The sequence below is a fragment of the Mauremys reevesii genome, linkage group 6 (assembly GCF_016161935.1).
Source record: "Mauremys reevesii isolate NIE-2019 linkage group 6, ASM1616193v1, whole genome shotgun sequence".
Taxonomy (NCBI): Eukaryota; Metazoa; Chordata; order Testudines; family Geoemydidae; genus Mauremys; species Mauremys reevesii.
Genome location: NC_052628.1, coordinates 76,452,983 through 76,469,563, shown reverse-complemented (window position 1 = coordinate 76,469,563; position 16,581 = coordinate 76,452,983). Strand labels below are relative to the sequence as shown.

The 16,581-nt window shown below is 38.4% G+C and overlaps 1 protein-coding gene and 1 long non-coding RNA gene across 4 annotated transcripts in view; one reads left to right on the top strand and one right to left on the bottom strand.

Moving 5' to 3' along the window:
• The window catches only part of FBN2 (fibrillin 2), a 245,391-nt gene that overhangs the window by 160,868 nt on the left and 67,942 nt on the right, over nucleotides 1-16,581 (top strand). For both annotated transcript variants that reach the window (XM_039544388.1, XM_039544389.1), the window contains exons 31-36: nucleotides 1,857-1,982; nucleotides 3,335-3,457; nucleotides 5,127-5,249; nucleotides 7,115-7,240; nucleotides 10,975-11,097; nucleotides 12,306-12,428. In XM_039544388.1, the coding sequence (XP_039400322.1) occupies nucleotides 1,857-1,982; nucleotides 3,335-3,457; nucleotides 5,127-5,249; nucleotides 7,115-7,240; nucleotides 10,975-11,097; nucleotides 12,306-12,428 (744 nt within the window). The remainder of the gene's footprint in view (nucleotides 1-1,856; nucleotides 1,983-3,334; nucleotides 3,458-5,126; nucleotides 5,250-7,114; nucleotides 7,241-10,974; nucleotides 11,098-12,305; nucleotides 12,429-16,581) is intronic.
• Nucleotides 13,934-16,581, bottom strand: part of LOC120407978 — a 104,186-nt gene continuing 101,538 nt past the window's right edge. For both annotated transcript variants that reach the window (XR_005600355.1, XR_005600356.1), the window contains 2 exons: nucleotides 15,074-15,305; nucleotides 13,934-14,257 (listed from right to left, as the gene is read on the bottom strand). This is a non-coding gene — a long non-coding RNA (uncharacterized LOC120407978). The remainder of the gene's footprint in view (nucleotides 14,258-15,073; nucleotides 15,306-16,581) is intronic.

Genomic DNA, 16,581 nt, shown 5'->3' with positions numbered 1-16,581 from the left:
GTAATTGAGATCCTACAGTTATGATTCATAATGTAGTAGAGCGCTCTAAACACAAAGCCTAGGTGTACACTAAATGTATTCCTGTAGTCTAGTGGGTATTCTTAATGAAAAGATTTTATCATATATACAACACTCTCATTCTAACTGGGAGGAGTGGGTGGCCCTTAAAAGCAAATTTATCTCTCTCTTGGAACTTCAGGCTGTACCATACAAGCTGGTGATGAAGAGACATGATATTGAGGTGTCTGCAAAAGGGGTCAGTGACAATAGCACTATAAGAGGGAGACAGGGAGCAGCTGACCCTACCCCAGACAGGTGCTGGGAATCAGATGATGTAGCTGATCCACACCTCAGGATTGTCCCACACTCTCATCTGGAATATAATGGAGAACTCAGCCATGAAGGGGAGCATGGAAAGAGTCAGGAGAGAAGATAATCTCTGGCAAACAGAGCTGGAGACTGCAGGCAGGCCCCATTGAGCCCCTCTGGCTTGGAAAGGGCCCTCGCAGCAATTTCCAGAGGACCCCCCAGTCTGAACTCCTAACCAGATGGTCGCTAGTGCTACTTTTTGTATACTTGTCTCCCTTCGCTTGGGAAAACAATAAACAGATCCCTAAAGAAAGGGACAGAAACTTAACCAGGTATTAAATCGGTGTGGAAACCCTTTCTGAAGACCAAATAGGAAACCTTTGCCACAACTGCTCCCAACCCAGGAGAGTTCCCTAGATATGTTAGGGCCCCATCTTCAATCCTCTCTGATTGGAACTCCTCCACTGAGACCCTGGAAAATGCAAACGAGTTCTTACCTGCATTGATGTCCCAACAGATCAGAACTACAGGGATACATCTGAAAATCCCTGGAAATCTTACGGGCCAGTTCACTTCCAACTCCACTCCTGCCACCCCTATTTAAAATTGTACCTATTATAATTTATACTTACTGGTATTTTATTTCTTTCAAAACCAAAACAGAGAAAACACCAGCAATGCCTTTTTATTCTCACCATAGTAATTCCCTTCATTGGCATACCCTGGTATTACCATTTCATTTAAAAGGAGGTATAAAAATATTGGGCAATATATTTGGAAAGTTCCATCTCCCCTAGCATCACTGTATTGTTTAGTAATATGAATCACGTCATCTTTATGAATTTCCTCATTTGGCTGTTTGCCATTTACCTGATTTTAATGCTTGTCCTAAATATAGAGGATTTGCTGTACCTTGTAATTATAATCCACATTTTAATCAGGGGTAAGTGCTTTCGTTTAGATTTTACTTATGTTTCAATTATTATTTTAGTTTTATTTTTTTTACTAGTGACACTCTGAGGCCTAAAATACATTCTCTCATATGTCACTCATCAAAATTTTAAACGATGAAAAAAAACCTGTGAAAATTGAAGTCAGTTTGCAGATAATTCAAGACTAGAAATAGGGTTACATTTTTTAAATAAATTGTTCTCTGGAAGAAAGTAGCATTGCTACAATATGATGTTCATGTCTGAGTGTTTTAAAATTGACATTACATTATTCTTTTAACAAATAATCAACTTCATAGTTAAATATTCAACTCTTTTATCCATTTTGAAAAAGCTAGTGTAATTGTGCAAGAGTATCATCCCTACGTCTTTAGAGAATTGCAGAAATGAAGAGAGGAATGGTTGAAATGTAGTATGTTGAAGACTAATATTACCTGTCAAGTCTCAAGTAAACCTTGACTATCTTACTAATAGAATTATTGATTACTTCTGACTTTCATTAAATTCACCTGAAGGGTGAAAATATTTCCCCAAAATAGATTATGCTATTAATTGGCTGTAATATTCAAGTAATAATTAAACTATATGCACCTGCAGATGTAAATGAATGTGACTTGAATTCCAACATCTGTATGTTTGGAGAGTGTGAGAACACCAAGGGATCCTTCATTTGCCACTGTCAGCTAGGATATTCAGTCAAGAAGGGAACCACTGGATGCACAGGTATAGACTATTTCCAGCATTTGTATTATGCATTATAGTTGTTATATTTCATCTGCAAAGTTTTAGTCTTTGTCACAGTGAAATCCTGTGATGGATTTCACATTAATTGAGAAAAAAATGTACATCAAGTAAATCTAAATAGCAAGAATACGATAAAAGGAAAGAGAGGAGAGGGAAGAAAAGAAGGTAAAGAACAGAAACTGAAACACAGGCAGTCCTTTGATGAATCACCCTAGCAACTGTACAGTACTAAAGTCAAACAGGCTCATATTCTACAAATCCAGTAGTGGAAGAAAATCCTTCCCCTGGCCACAGGGCAGCTACTATGCTAGGCTGCTAGATGGAGGCTGTTTCAGCCAAATGACTCTCATCCTACTCTCTGCATTGCCATGCTGGAGGCTTCCATGACACCCACCTATCTTACCCTCCATTTTTCTGCAGCTAAACATCATCCTTTCTACTGACTGGGGCTGTCTATAGTTGCATAGCAGGAAACTGGATATTTCCAAAACTGCGCTTCTTAGGAAAGTTGGCAACAGTTATTAAATGGAAGCAAAGTTCTAATCACAAAAGAAGAGGGTTGTATCAAAGAGAAATTTCAATTTGTTCTTTTACTTACTTTTTTTTGCAATGTTTGGTTTTATTGTAGTATGCAAGACTGACATTATGGGATATATAAAACTGAGAAACAGATCTTCTTGAATGTACATATTTGCTATATTTAAAAGATTTCTGTTTTTAAATATTTGTTTTTCTCCTATTTATCAATTATTTGAGCCTAACAAGAGGACTATATGGTCTTAGATCCTCAAAAGTGCTATTAATAGGAACCATTTTACATATTTTTGTCTCTTTTTTTTTCTAGCAGAGTATAATAAATATTGTTCTGTATATTCCACAGCCATCACCCACTTCCAGTAACTAAAGATTTTTTTTCCTATAACTTGGCCGTTAGGGATTTTTTTGTGTAATTGTCAAATCTTTTTTTTTTAATAAGATTTGCATGTATGCTCAGAGGGCTGATGGAAACATTTTTAAACAAATAAAAATAAATAACATTTGTGTAAGTTTACATGAATATCAGATAGAAACCTGATATTGTAGGAAATAACAAACCCAGTTTTAATATATATTTGCAGATAAAGAAAAACCTTGAAATATAATAGACTATATACCTTCCAGTAACACAAACTACAAATATAAACCTGCTTAAATCATTATACAGTATTTCTATTTTGAAACTATGCAACAGACATATACAGTATGTTGGAAAAACATCACAAGTCAACTTTCCAATATTTATGAAGCCTTGGAATTGAACTTTTATTGATCAATTTGTTTTGCCTTGTTAGATGTGGATGAGTGTGAGATTGGTGCCCACAACTGTGACATGCATGCCTCATGTGTTAATGTCCCAGGAAGCTTCAAATGCAGCTGCAGAGAGGGATGGAAGGGAAATGGCATTAAATGTATTGGTGAGTGTGTAATTAGTGATGTATTTGTTTGGCTGAAAAGTTTTTAAATTGACTATTTGAAAAAAAATCCTTGTATTCCTTTACGTGTAAAGATCTATGGGCAGATAGAGAAATAGGGTTCTTGTATTTCATTTATTTATTTTTTTTGTTCTGTGAAGAAAAAAGTTTACTTCTATCTCAAACTCTTGTCTGTCTAGCAGTTTACTTTAAACAACTTAATATGAAATGATTCAAGTCAGAATACTTATGTTGGCTTATAATATTGGAAAGAAATTGAAACTTTACTGCAGACATCTTTTGATGCATGTCCAGCATTTTTAAGCTAAATTCAATCAATTATAGAATGGAGAATGAATTAAATATTTTTTCCAAAGCTTACGGGTAAATGTCAAGCTGTGGAAAATGTTAAGTTCATTTATTCTGTACCAGTTACTCATAGATCAGTTTCTATAAGTGAAAGGAAACTTAAGACATCTCTTGTTCTTTTTCTGTCTCTGCCACTGGCTGCTGGGTGACCTTGGACAAGTCACTTTACCTCTCTGTGCATCAGTTTCCCCATCCTTAAAATGAGGATAATGGTACTGACCTCTTTTGCAAAGCACTTTAAGATTTATGGATGAAAATTGCTGTATAAGAACTAGGTATTATTATTTTATTTTATTATTTATTTAAAAGATAAATCTTAGTATTATGAGACAGTACTATATGCTAGATTTACAAAGGTTTAGGCAATGGTGGATGCAGACAGGCACTAAGTCTGATTTATAGATGTGCCTTAGTGATTCAGGCGCCTAACTTCCATTAATTCCCTGGGGTGCTTTTGTAAATCTCACTCAAGTGACTATCAGTGTCTTACGGTGGCTAAATACCTTTGAAAACTGCCCCTAAAGCTCACTGTGGTTAAGCCATTGCTGAGAAGAAGGGAAAGCCCCTCTCCTGCAAGCTTTTTTGGGCAATTTATTGTTTGAGGTTTCATTGCATCTCTAAGTAAAAAGAATTGTTCTTCTTTGAGTTGTTGCAGTTGTGTGCTCCACACCACGAACCAGAGACTTTTTCTCCTGCAGCAGTTCCCACCAAGGTGGCACATGCATCCTGCTCCTCCTCAAGGCTCCTCCCTATATAAGGGCAATACCGCCCTGACTCACCTTAGTTCCTCCTTACTGCCACTAGCCTAAGTGAGAGCTCCTTGTGTAGTTCTCTCCTTATGGTTTATTACCTGCATCACAGCTGCTGGCTAGGACTTTGTTAGTGTAAATAGTTAGTAGGAGTCAGTACCTGTAGTATGGTGTAGTGTTAGTTTAGTAGAGGTTTTGCAGCATTCTCCAGGTTTTAAGCACTGTTTTGATTCCAATTTCTCTAACAAAGTACTAAAATTCAAGTTATTTAGGGTATGTGTCATTTGAACTGCTGTAATTTGTGCTCGGAACCACTTCATCCATGCATATAAACTTTATTGTAAGAGGAAAATTTAAAATTAAATCAACTGTATATTAACCAAGTATCTCCTGCTGGTATTTAGCATTGGTACAGGTGTCCTCCTGGCTATAATAATCAACTTTGTGGTTTTTGGTGTGTATCAGCTCACAGGTTAATTGCGAGTACAGCATATTACCTGCTATAAATGTACAGTTTACTCTTTCTAATGTCTTGGTTTTCTTCTGCTATACAGATCTTGATGAATGTTCTAATGGAACCCACAAGTGTAGTGTGAATGCTCAATGTGTGAACACTCCTGGGTCATACCGTTGTGCCTGTGCTGAGGGATTCACTGGAGATGGATTCACTTGTTCTGGTAAGAAAGGTCTAAGAAGTTTCCAGTAAGGGTAGTTTGGATACTGATTTTTTTCCCATTTTTTTTAGAAGCTTTGCAAAATTAGGACTAACTCTGAAAGATGGGGAGAAAATTGTAAGAGCCTCTGCCATACAAGATGCAAGTCAAGATCCCTCCAGATCATTCAAGAAACTTGCTAGCAGAGACTCCTGGCTCTCACCTTAGCTTGTGTACCAAATCTGCAGGTGGCTGATTGGCTAGTGATCTTGTCTACCCTACCCTCCTCCACCCCCCCTGACCCATTCCCATCAGCCTGCAGTCACCAGTAAACTGTATAGCCAGGAGCACACACAGCTCCAGCTCCCCATTACACATCCTGTCCCTGTTAGCAGGATCCCTGTAGCAGGGACTGCAGAGGGCAGCATCTGTTTTCCCTTCAATATGCCAGTTTGGGGAGGATTTGATCATCATCATATGAAAAGTTAAGTCTGGTTAGAATTGAAAAATATATCATGCTTGTGCCTTTGCATTTGCTAATAGTTGGCTTTGAATTTTTAAGAATGAACTTTTTCTTATATGGTAACTGAAAATAATTTGAAATATTGACAATTATCCTGATTTTATATATAAACACTGATGAGATTGTGTATTTGCTTGATTACAGTTTTGTTACCCTTTCCATCCACAATATAGACCTGCAGTAACATCTGTTTTCTTTCAAATACTAATGCATTTTGTCCTGCTATGAGTGTAGGGGACTGGACTAGATGACCTCTCGAAGTCCCTTCCAGTCCTATGATTCGTGTTCAATTACTTTTTTGTGAATACATCTAGAATATGCTACAATGGCTAGAAAGTAATGTTACTGCATATTATACTTTTCAACTAACCTAAATATAGACCCAAATTTACTTCCATCCTAAATAGACACTGTCTTCTTTCTGTTTATTATGGTCAGAACCATTAAAATATTATTTTAATTGTAATAGATGTAGTTGTAGTTGATAAATATGTGGTTTTAAATCAACGTTCTCCATGTCATTCTCATATATTTTAAAGACTAGTATTTTAACATTTTGTTTTCATAATTTTGAGAGCTAAGCATTAATGGATAGAACTAATAAGTCAGATTTAGTATCTGGGTATACTTAGTCTGGGTGATCTGATTCATTTTTCATGTGATTACAATGACTGCACTCTTGAACAACATTCCCATATATATGAAATGTTTATAAATCTAAATGATGCTAGGAAAACAGTAAAATTTTAAAGGCCAAATGTTAGAAGAACACCTGCAAAAATTAGCGTACTATGATATGTGCACAGAAATGATAGTTTAAACCCACAGACCCCACTGGTGTTCAGTTTGTATATGCAGATAGTGTTTGTGTATGTATCATTTGCTCACACAGTTAATAGGGTTAAAAATTGTGTGAAAAAGGCAATTTACATTTGCATAAATAGAGATTTAATTTTGAAAATTTGCCTCTAGAAGTATCTTATTCAGAAATATTTCATCACTATATTTTACGATGCATGTTTATGACTTCAGAAATTAAATATCCACCTTATTGTTTGTCAGAATTGCCACTAATGGGTCAGGAAAACTTACATCGGTTCAAAATTAAATACTGTATGGTAAAATCTATTAATGAAAATGTCAGTACATGGAGACCCAGTAGGGGAAAAGCTATTGGAAATAGTTGCTGCCTTTTGTTTTTCTACATTCTTTTATATTCTGTCTTTGAATGGTGTACTTGCTTTGCTTTATATCAACAAATGTTGAACAGAATTTATTTGAATGATAAATGGGAAGAAACAGAATCATACTTTGATGATAAAATACATCACAGAAATTTAATGGCTGCTTACTTCTTCTCCCGCAGATATTGATGAGTGTGCAGAAAATGTTAATTTGTGTGAGAATGGACAGTGCCTGAATGTCCCTGGTGCATATCGATGTGAGTGTGAAATGGGATTCACTCCAGCTTCAGACAGCAAATCTTGCCAAGGTAAGTTACTAGTACTTCAACCTTGTTTTCTGAGTTTGGATTGGCTGCTGTGAAGGAAACCACAAGAAGTGCTGGAAGAACCTCAGCCTAGAAGCAGAATACACATAACATGCTTCATATGCTTCTCCAGCAAGGATTATTTTGCTGTATGAATTATGGTGAAGGTAGCTTTCATCTCTTATGAAGTTTTCCTGGTATTGGGCCAAGAAACCTGGAGTAGAGGTTTGGCTCAACAAGTTTGTTTTCCTTAATCATTTCTCTTGTTTTTGTCTTAGTGAATGGTTTGTGGAAAAACTCTGTTGACCACTGTTCTATTTAATACATTTATACAGGAAATAAAAACTATGCTGATCACTGCTCTATTTAGTAAATGTACACAGGAAATTTGAACTGTGCTGTTCACTACTGTGTTTAAGTTACAACAATCCTAAAATTTCTCTTTTTGGAATTTTTCTTCTCCCCGCTTTCTCTGTCATATGTAATCTGTTGTCTGAGACATAACTTTTAGCTGACAGTGATTCATAATAGAAGTATATGAGGACTCTGTTCTAGACTGATTTCTGTGTACTGAATACTTCAAAACTTTTAAAATATTGTTTTAAAACACAAAAATGTTATTAGAAACCTCATGACAGCTTGGAAAGTGTAAACCTCTTGAAAAGGCATCTAAGGCCAGATTTTTAAAAGCATTCTCTAAAATTGTACCCACAGTTTTGCATATGCAGACCCCCATATGTATGTACATAAATCAACTTTCTCACTGCTGTAAAACTTAGAAACTCCTGAAAATTTGGCCCTGAGAGTCTACTGGTTTGATCCATTGTGTTACCACAGTCTTGTCAATAAGCTTGTTTAGGAGATTTTTCAGTGCAGTTTTTGCAGCTGCTTTGCCATCATACTGATACTTAAACAAAAATCCTAAAATATCAGAAGCCATGGATATCTTTTGTATACAAGAAAATCATAACTCTCTGGAGAGCCATGGGAAATATTTATTTTTAATGATGCTATGAAGTGGAGTCCTTGAAAGAGAAATTTGAGAGTTTTGCATAAGATATTGGGACACAGTTGTGTTTTTTTAAACAGTAACATGGAGCACCCATGGAACCAAACTATGTAATAGGAAGTTTTGCTGATCTGGTGAGTGCAAAGGAAGGACCTTTCTTATGGGTGAGCAGAAATGGTTCCTTGCACTTGAGGTATAATCCTGTCCATGTTTGGTTCATCTACACTGAACTTAACATAAGAATGGCCAGACCAATGGTCCATCTTGCTCAGTATCCTGTCTTACGATAGTGGCTGATGCCAGATGCTTCAAAGAGAATGAACACAAGAGGGCAATTATCAAGTGATCCATCCCCTGTTTTCCAGTCCCAGCATCTGGCAGTCAGAGTCTTAGGGACACCTAGAGCATGGGATTCCATCTGTGACCATCTTGGCAAATAGCCACTGATGGACCTGTCTTCTAGGAACGTATCTAATTCTTTTTTTAACCCAGTTATACTTTTGACCTCCACAACATTCCCTGGCAATGAGTTCTACAGGTTGACTGGGTGTTTGAAGAAGTACTTCCTTTTGTTTGTTTTAAACCTTCTGTCTATTATTTTCATTGTGTGACACCTGGTTCTTTTGTTTTGTGAAGGGGTAAATAACATTCCTTATTCACTTTCTCCACACCATTCATGATTTTATAGATGTCTATCATATCCCCCTTTAGTCTTCTCTTTTCTATGATGAAAAGTCCCTGTCTTTTTAATCTCTCCCCATATGGAAGATGTTCCATACCCTTAATAATTTTTCTTGCCCTTCTCTGTACCTTTTCCACTCCTATTATATCTTTTTTGAGATGGGGCAGCCAGAAATGCACATGGTATTCAAGATGTGGTCGTATCATGGCTTCATATAGTGGCATTATATTTTCTGTCTTATTATCGGTGCTTTTCCTAATGGTTCCTAACATTCTGTTAGCTTTTTTTATTGCTGCTGTGCATTGAGCAGATGTTTTCAGAGAACTGTCCACACTGGCTCCAAGATCTCTTTCTTGAGTGGTAGCAGTTAATTTAGACCCCATTATTCTGTATGGATAGTTGAGATTTTGCTTTCCAATGTGCCTTACTTTGCATTTATCAACATTTGAATTTCATCTGCCATTTTGTTGTCCAGTCACCCAGTTTTGTGAGGTCCCTTTGTAACCTTGCGGTCTGCTTTGGACTTACAAAATTACTCAAGATAGTTATCATCTGCAAACTTTGCCAGCTCACTGTTTACCCCTATACCCAGATCATTTATGAATATGTTGAACAGCACTGATCCCAGTACAGATCCCTTGAGGACACTATATCTATACACATTATTTATGTAGCTTAACTTACCTTTATTCATCTCATTTTTGTTAATAGATTGGAGAAGGAAAACAAGTTTTCCTGCTTTTTCAACTTCCAGTTGGTTTATTACCTTTGAATGAACTAGTTGAATAAATTGAAATGAAGAAAATATTCTCTCTGCACCTGCAGAAGAGGCTACTTCTATCCAAAGCTTGTTTAGCACTTCAACAAATTCTGATTCCATGTGCTTAGCCAGTGACTTCTACCACTTCAGTCATTTAACTTTCTTTAGAACATAGCAGCAAACATGTGCTACTGAATATTATTTTTGTATTCAGTTTAAATTATTTTGATATATTATACTAAGGCTAGGCCTTAAAATAGGTTGTCAATTTCAACTTTAATTTTAAATAGGTATATTTTAAAATATAAACCTGTATTTAATTTAATTTAAATTAAATTCGCTTCTAATTTTTTTTATTTCAATTTTTATTTACCCTGACGCACATGTGCAGACATATTAAAACAGCCTGGACTTGCTTTAATTTGCCTTCTCCATTTTTCCGGTGTTTATGAAACTAGGTGGAGGCTATGTCCATATCTCCAGTTTAATCTTGGAGGGTATGTCTACATAGCAGCTAGACACTTGCGGCTGGCCTGTGCCAGCCAACTCAGGCTTATGAGCTGGGAGGGTCCCAGAGCTCGTGCTCCAGGCCAAGCCCGGAAGTCTACATAGCAATGAAAGAGCCCCGCAGCTTGAGCCCCATGAGCCTGAGTCAGTTGGCACAGACCAGCTGTGGGTGTCCAGTTGCTGTGTGGACATATCCGTAGTGTCCCTGGAAAGATGGGAACACTGTGGGTATGTCAGTGCAGGAACTAGGGAGTGGCCAGCCTACTGCTCTCTTTTTGGTGTACTTTGCATTCTTTCAAGGGGAGTTTGGTGAACCTTACACACATGCTTACCTACATGCTTGAAACTAGGAGCATGGTAAATGATCAATCCCTATAATTTGCATTTGTTTAACTATGTGCTTTTCTTTTCTTTTTTCTTGTATATTTCTAAAAAGTCATTTAATAGTATTTTGATTTTAAAATCTTTCTTTTCCATGTGGAATCCGGGAGATTCATTCCTGATAGCACAACTTTTCTTGGCAAATAGAAATACTTGAACGTTCACTTTATATCTGAAAATTATTATAACAAATATGATAGGAATAAGTGATGTGGTGTCTTTAAAGCTATTCCTCAAAAATTCCTATGTTTAACTTTTAAAGTATACAAGTAGTGCATCTGATTTTCCAGAAATTCTGTTAGTGTTTTATGTGTTCTTTGAGTGTTTTTAGTTGTTCTTAAGATAGTGGGCACTACTATGATGAGCTGTAACTAATTGCTCTTCCTCTATTTCTTCAGATATTGATGAATGCACCTTCCAGAACATTTGTGTTTTTGGTACCTGCAATAACTTACCAGGCATGTTTCACTGTATCTGCGATGATGGCTATGAACTGGATAGAACTGGAGGAAACTGTACAGGTATATCCAATTCTATACAGAAAGGTGGCAGGTCTTTCAAAGAGGTGTTTAATATCCAGTAACTCCTCACTTAAAGTCATCCTGGTTAACGTTGTTACATTGCTGATCAATTAGAGAACATGTTCATTTAGAGTTGCACAATGCTCCTTTATAATGTTGTTTAGCAGCCACCTGCTTTATCCACTGTTTGCAGGAAGAGCAGCCTGTTGCAGCCAGCTGGTGAGGGCTTGGAACCAGGATGGACCGGCAGTCCCCCCTCCTCCCCCATCAGCTCCCCTAAATTTCCTGTGTGGCAGCTGCCCAGCAGGCTATCAATTGCCGGTAGTTCAGCTATCCCTCACCCCACTGTCATGTGCTGCTCCTGCCCTCTGCCTTGGAGCTGCTCTTGGGAGCCTCCTGCTTGCTGTGCAGGAGGGGAAGCAGGGGGCTAATGTCAGCATGTCCCCCTCCCTCCTGCTCCTGCCCCCCCACCGCTTACCCCACCCATAGAGCAGGGGGGATACATGACAGGGCTCAGGATGGAGGGAGCTTGCTGGCCGCAACTGCTGTCTCAACTTCCTGGGATCCTGCAGGTCCATAATAGCAGGAGTGGGTAAAATGTATTTTGTTGCAGATGTGATTAGGTGGGGGGAGGGGGAAACAGACTGTAGTAATTGCAGGAAAACACTTTAAAACTTTCAATACTTAAATTTACTTGAGGGTTAGAACGAGATTTGATGTCTATTATAAGGCGTTAAAGTATTTTTACATGGTTTAAGCAAGATTTGTTTACTCTTTTAGTTGTAAAAATTGTGTCTGAATTCTATATATATATTAACTGACCACGTTTGTTTTTTTGTTTAGTGGCCTTGGGGAAACTCTCTCTCTCTCGGGGTCTAAGGTTTTGCAGGTGGGAGAGGGATAAAAATGCAAGAAACAGTGTGGAAGTGGGAAAAACAGGATAGAAAAAACAATCCCATGCAGGGCTCTACTATGTAGGGCTATATGGTATTTTGGTTAAATTAAGAACTGGACAAAAGTAATGTATCTATTAAATGTGCAACAGTAGAAATTGTTCCTGAGTGTTTCATGAACTGTAATTGCTTCAACTTCAGCTAAAAATAAGAGGTTTATCTTTCTCTCTCTCATTTGAATCATACCCTCACATCATTCCCCACATTGTTCCTCCATTAAATCAACAGATTACAAATGTAGCTTTCCCATTTTAGATATTGATGAGTGTGCTGATCCCATTAACTGTGTTAATGGTCTCTGTGTGAATACGCCTGGGAGGTATGAGTGTAACTGCCCACCAGATTTCCAGCTGAACCCAACTGGAGTAGGTTGTGTGGGTAAGTGAAAACTATTTCAAGTAAGTATGACTCATAGACAGCGGATCCAGAGGCCTCTTGTACTGATACTAGATTATTTCTAAAGATAGAGGGCCAAATTTTGCCTTGTTTTACATCCTGTTCAAAATCAATCAGTGCAGATTTTGATCCAGAAAATATGAATTTGTTACTGTCATGTTAGATATCAAACCATGCTCCTAAATATAGATTTACCAGTTTTAAATACTATAAATATTGTCCATTTTCTTAAAATATATTTTCTGTATATACCAGAGTGTTGGTTTGTTGTTTGCATTATTGATTCCATTTTCTGGATGGACCCATGTTTCTGATTTTAGTAATTGAGTTTTAAATTCAAGAGTTCTCATGGGGCTGATGAAAATCCACTTCAGAGGAAGTGTACAATACTTACACTAGCACCTAAACTGCTTGACTTCCAGTAATGGTGTCACAGACTTATGGAGTGAACTTGGGCAAATCATTTAACCTTTCAGATTGGAAATGCCCCAAAGGCCTCTTCACTTCGCTTTCTGGGGATGTCTTGGTTATTTTTTTTTTTTAAAAAAAAGCATTCGTATCTGTAGTAATTTAAAAATTATTATGATGTTTGCTATTGGTCTAAGTCAAATAAATAAAACCTGATTAAAACTTTTGTTAAAGAAATGTGAAGTTCCATCAGAATGGATTCTGCTGCTCAGCTCTTCCCTCGTTCTGCTTTTCCCTGTAGAATTCAAAGAGGCTCACTGTCATTGCTCAGGGTACCAGGACCAAGCCCCACTCCACACCTCAGGCCACCAGCAGCAGACCAAGTTGGCATCTCAGCTTATCCCAACCAATTTATTTTACAGTTTCAGGCTGCAATTTTCAAAGGTACCTAAGGAAGTTAGGTACCCAACTCCTTTTGAATTTCAGTCAGATTTGGGTGCCTGACTTCACGAGGTTATTTTGAAAACCCCAGACTCAATTTTTATTCATATTTTGAGCCATTGAAATCTCATTTCAGTGTCTAGTTCCCCTTTCCAGCTCGTGAGCTGAGGACTCGCTGGAGCACTGAGACTCTAATCTTCTGGGTCCTTTGGTGCAGAACATTTCTTCTAGGATCCCTCAGGCCCCCTCAGCCAGAGGCGTCTGTCAGGCAGCTTTTCAGAAGCTTCTGAGGGTGAGTCTTGCCGTGCCTGTTGCCAGCTGACCCTCAATCTGCCAGAACATGGGGCCTTGAGTTAGATCTGTGTTTTGGGGCTCAGCCCTCCTCTGGAACCGCAGTTCTGGCATGGGGAACTTGAGCAAGAGCTCCAGGATTCATCCAGAACAATTTTCAAAGGGATCCTAGACAGCCTGTTCAGGGGTAACTGCAGAGTCCCCCGCACACCCCAGCACCTCCAAAAAAAACAACAGAAGCCAGCACCCCCTACTGAATAGCTAACTTGTAACTTTTTAAAGAGCAAATGGGAGAAAAGTCAAAGTTTAAATCTTTTTTATTTCCACCCTGAGGAAGCGTTTGCTGGGCCTTTTCTCCTGCACAAAGACCCTTTCACAGTATTTTCTGTCAGACTCACTGCCTCTCCCCCAGCCTGCAGCATGTCTGTGTGTGTAGAGAAGAGAAGAAGCAACTCTGACTGCAGTCTGCTACTTCTTTGAAGCTCTGTCTCAGGCATCAGCAGACAGGGAATTGCACAGATCCTCACTTTTCTGGTACAAGGGCTCTAGCTCTCAAAGGCGGGAATGAATCTCTCCCTGACCTCCCTCAAAAGTCCGGACTGCTCACTCCAGGGAGTTTGTACCCAAACCAAAAGTCAGAAGTAAGAACTCAATTTCCTATGCAACTGCACCTGTATAGGATTACAGAAGGGTAAGTGAGAAATCCTTTTCCCTGGATAAAGTTTTTAGATTAATGTGCTACTTCAGGAAGCACTTTTTAAAACAAATACAGCCCTTTGGGGTGGAAAAGCAATAGTTCATTAGAAACTCGCTAATAATATACAATAATCATTATCATCCTTCGTCATTTTCCTTCTCCAGCAGCTCTTCTCCTGGAGGATGAACTATATGATTCATACCGTGAAGTCTAAAGGTGGACACTCAGGAGAGCTTTCTCTACCTAAGTACTGTAATATTATAACCTGCAAGATAATACCCATAAACAGACCAAAAAGAAGGAGTTTTCAAAACTAAGGGAAAATATATTCCTCTCCAAATAAAGTTGGATACAGCATTTCCCATGCGCTTGATCTTTGAGGACATCATAGGATCTGAATGGGAACTGCTGGCTAAAACTACCATGTTAAATAAAACATATATTGTAAAATTTTCATAAACTGTGGGAACTAGTGCAGATAGCAAAAATCAGTGTAATCCTAATCTCATCAGAAGAAGACATTGTTCATCTTTCAGAAGGGCTTTTTTTCCCCAAAAGATCCCATAGTACATATGAGAGCAATGCTCCCAGTCTCAGTGGCTACACAGAAGCTATCTGCCTGTATATAGCAGAAAATTGACCCAAGTCATCACAGGCAGATGAGTCCAGAGGACATGCTGAAACCTAACCCAATTTATATTCTGAACTCATATATACACACTGAGGAAGAAGGCCTTAAAGGATGGGGAGTGTAACTGGAAGACAAATGACAGGAGTTATGGGACCTCACCAAGAAAAGGAAAGCATCATCCTTCTTGAATGCACAGTTTGTGCTGAAAATGTCCACAAATTTCCTCAAAGGATACCGCTTTCCGGTTCTCTTCAATGGCACCTTCATTGATGTGTATGAACAAAAAACAGGGATAAACCAGAATTCAAAGCTCTTCTCAGAAGCAATGGAAATAATGTCTTTGACAGAGAAGAATCTTGTGTTTTGCAAGGCAGTTCATGTGAAGGGTAATCTGAAACCAAAAATAAGAAAAGAACGAACCACGGTCATCCTGCTAGATCCGCACTAATTTTTGGACTTGATAATGCCAGCCAAAGCACCTGGAGAGAAGATTAGACCAATTGAAATGGGCCCATTCTTCATCCTGAGATGCTGAGATCATCTCTGATTGAAATTTTAAGCACTAAAAATGAAGTGTAATTCAACAGGAATTGTCTGTTAGGGTATGTCCACACTACCAGCCAGATCGGCGGGTAGCGATTGATCTATTGGGGATCGATTTATCATGTCTCGTCTGGATGCGATAAATCAATCCCAGAATGCACTCCTGTCGACTCTGGAACTCCACCAGGGTGAGAGGCGGAAGCAGAGTTGACGGGGGAGCCGCGGCCATCGATCTTGCGCCGTGAGGACGGGAGGTAAGTCGAAATAAGATACGTTGACTTCAGCTACGCTATTCCTGTAGCTGAAGGTGCGTATCTTACATCGACCCCCCCCAAGTCCCCAGTGTAGACCAGGCCTTAGGGTGATTGATACAGTTTTGTTGTCTAGACAGTTCTCAACCAGAAAATTCATTCATTTATTTAGACATCTGGGAAACTGTTCCATGAGACAATCAAGACTCCATCTGCAAGGTCTCTAGCGGTAACACAAAGAGGAAGAGTCTCAGCCTTATCAGAGATAAATTGCAGAGCAGCATTGTGATCCTCATACAATGCATTTACCAACTTACCAACTTCTACAAAGTGGGTTTCTATTTCTCTGTAGTGTAATCCTTTAGTGGTAAAGTGCTTCATGGGCTGGTTCCTTCCCTACTCTAATTCACTACTTGCTATTTCCCCTTAGTGAAGAATGAGGGGAGAATCTATGCAGCAGAATGGAAAATTCCTTACCATAATTTTCTTTCTGTTAGCAGTTTCCTTCCTCATTCTACCAACCCTAGTGATTTTAATGGCCAAGCTATAGTATGTAACTTTTTTTTTTAAGTCTAAAGGAACACTACTAATACACAAAATTCCCTTAAAGTTATTTAATGCAGTTTCAGATTATTGTCTTACTGCCAATAACCAATTGTTGAAGAGTTTCTAATGAGTTTGAAGCACTCTTCTGGTGGCTTGAGGTTGTGTCCTGTATTCCCGCCCCCAGGAGCAACATTGGCCCTCCTCTGAATTCCACAGAGAAGAATCATTGCCATTCATGGAGCATAAGGGGGAGGAGCTACTAACAAAAAGAAAACTATGGTAAGAAATTTTCCATTCCCCATATTAAATTACTGGGAATAGGAAAAG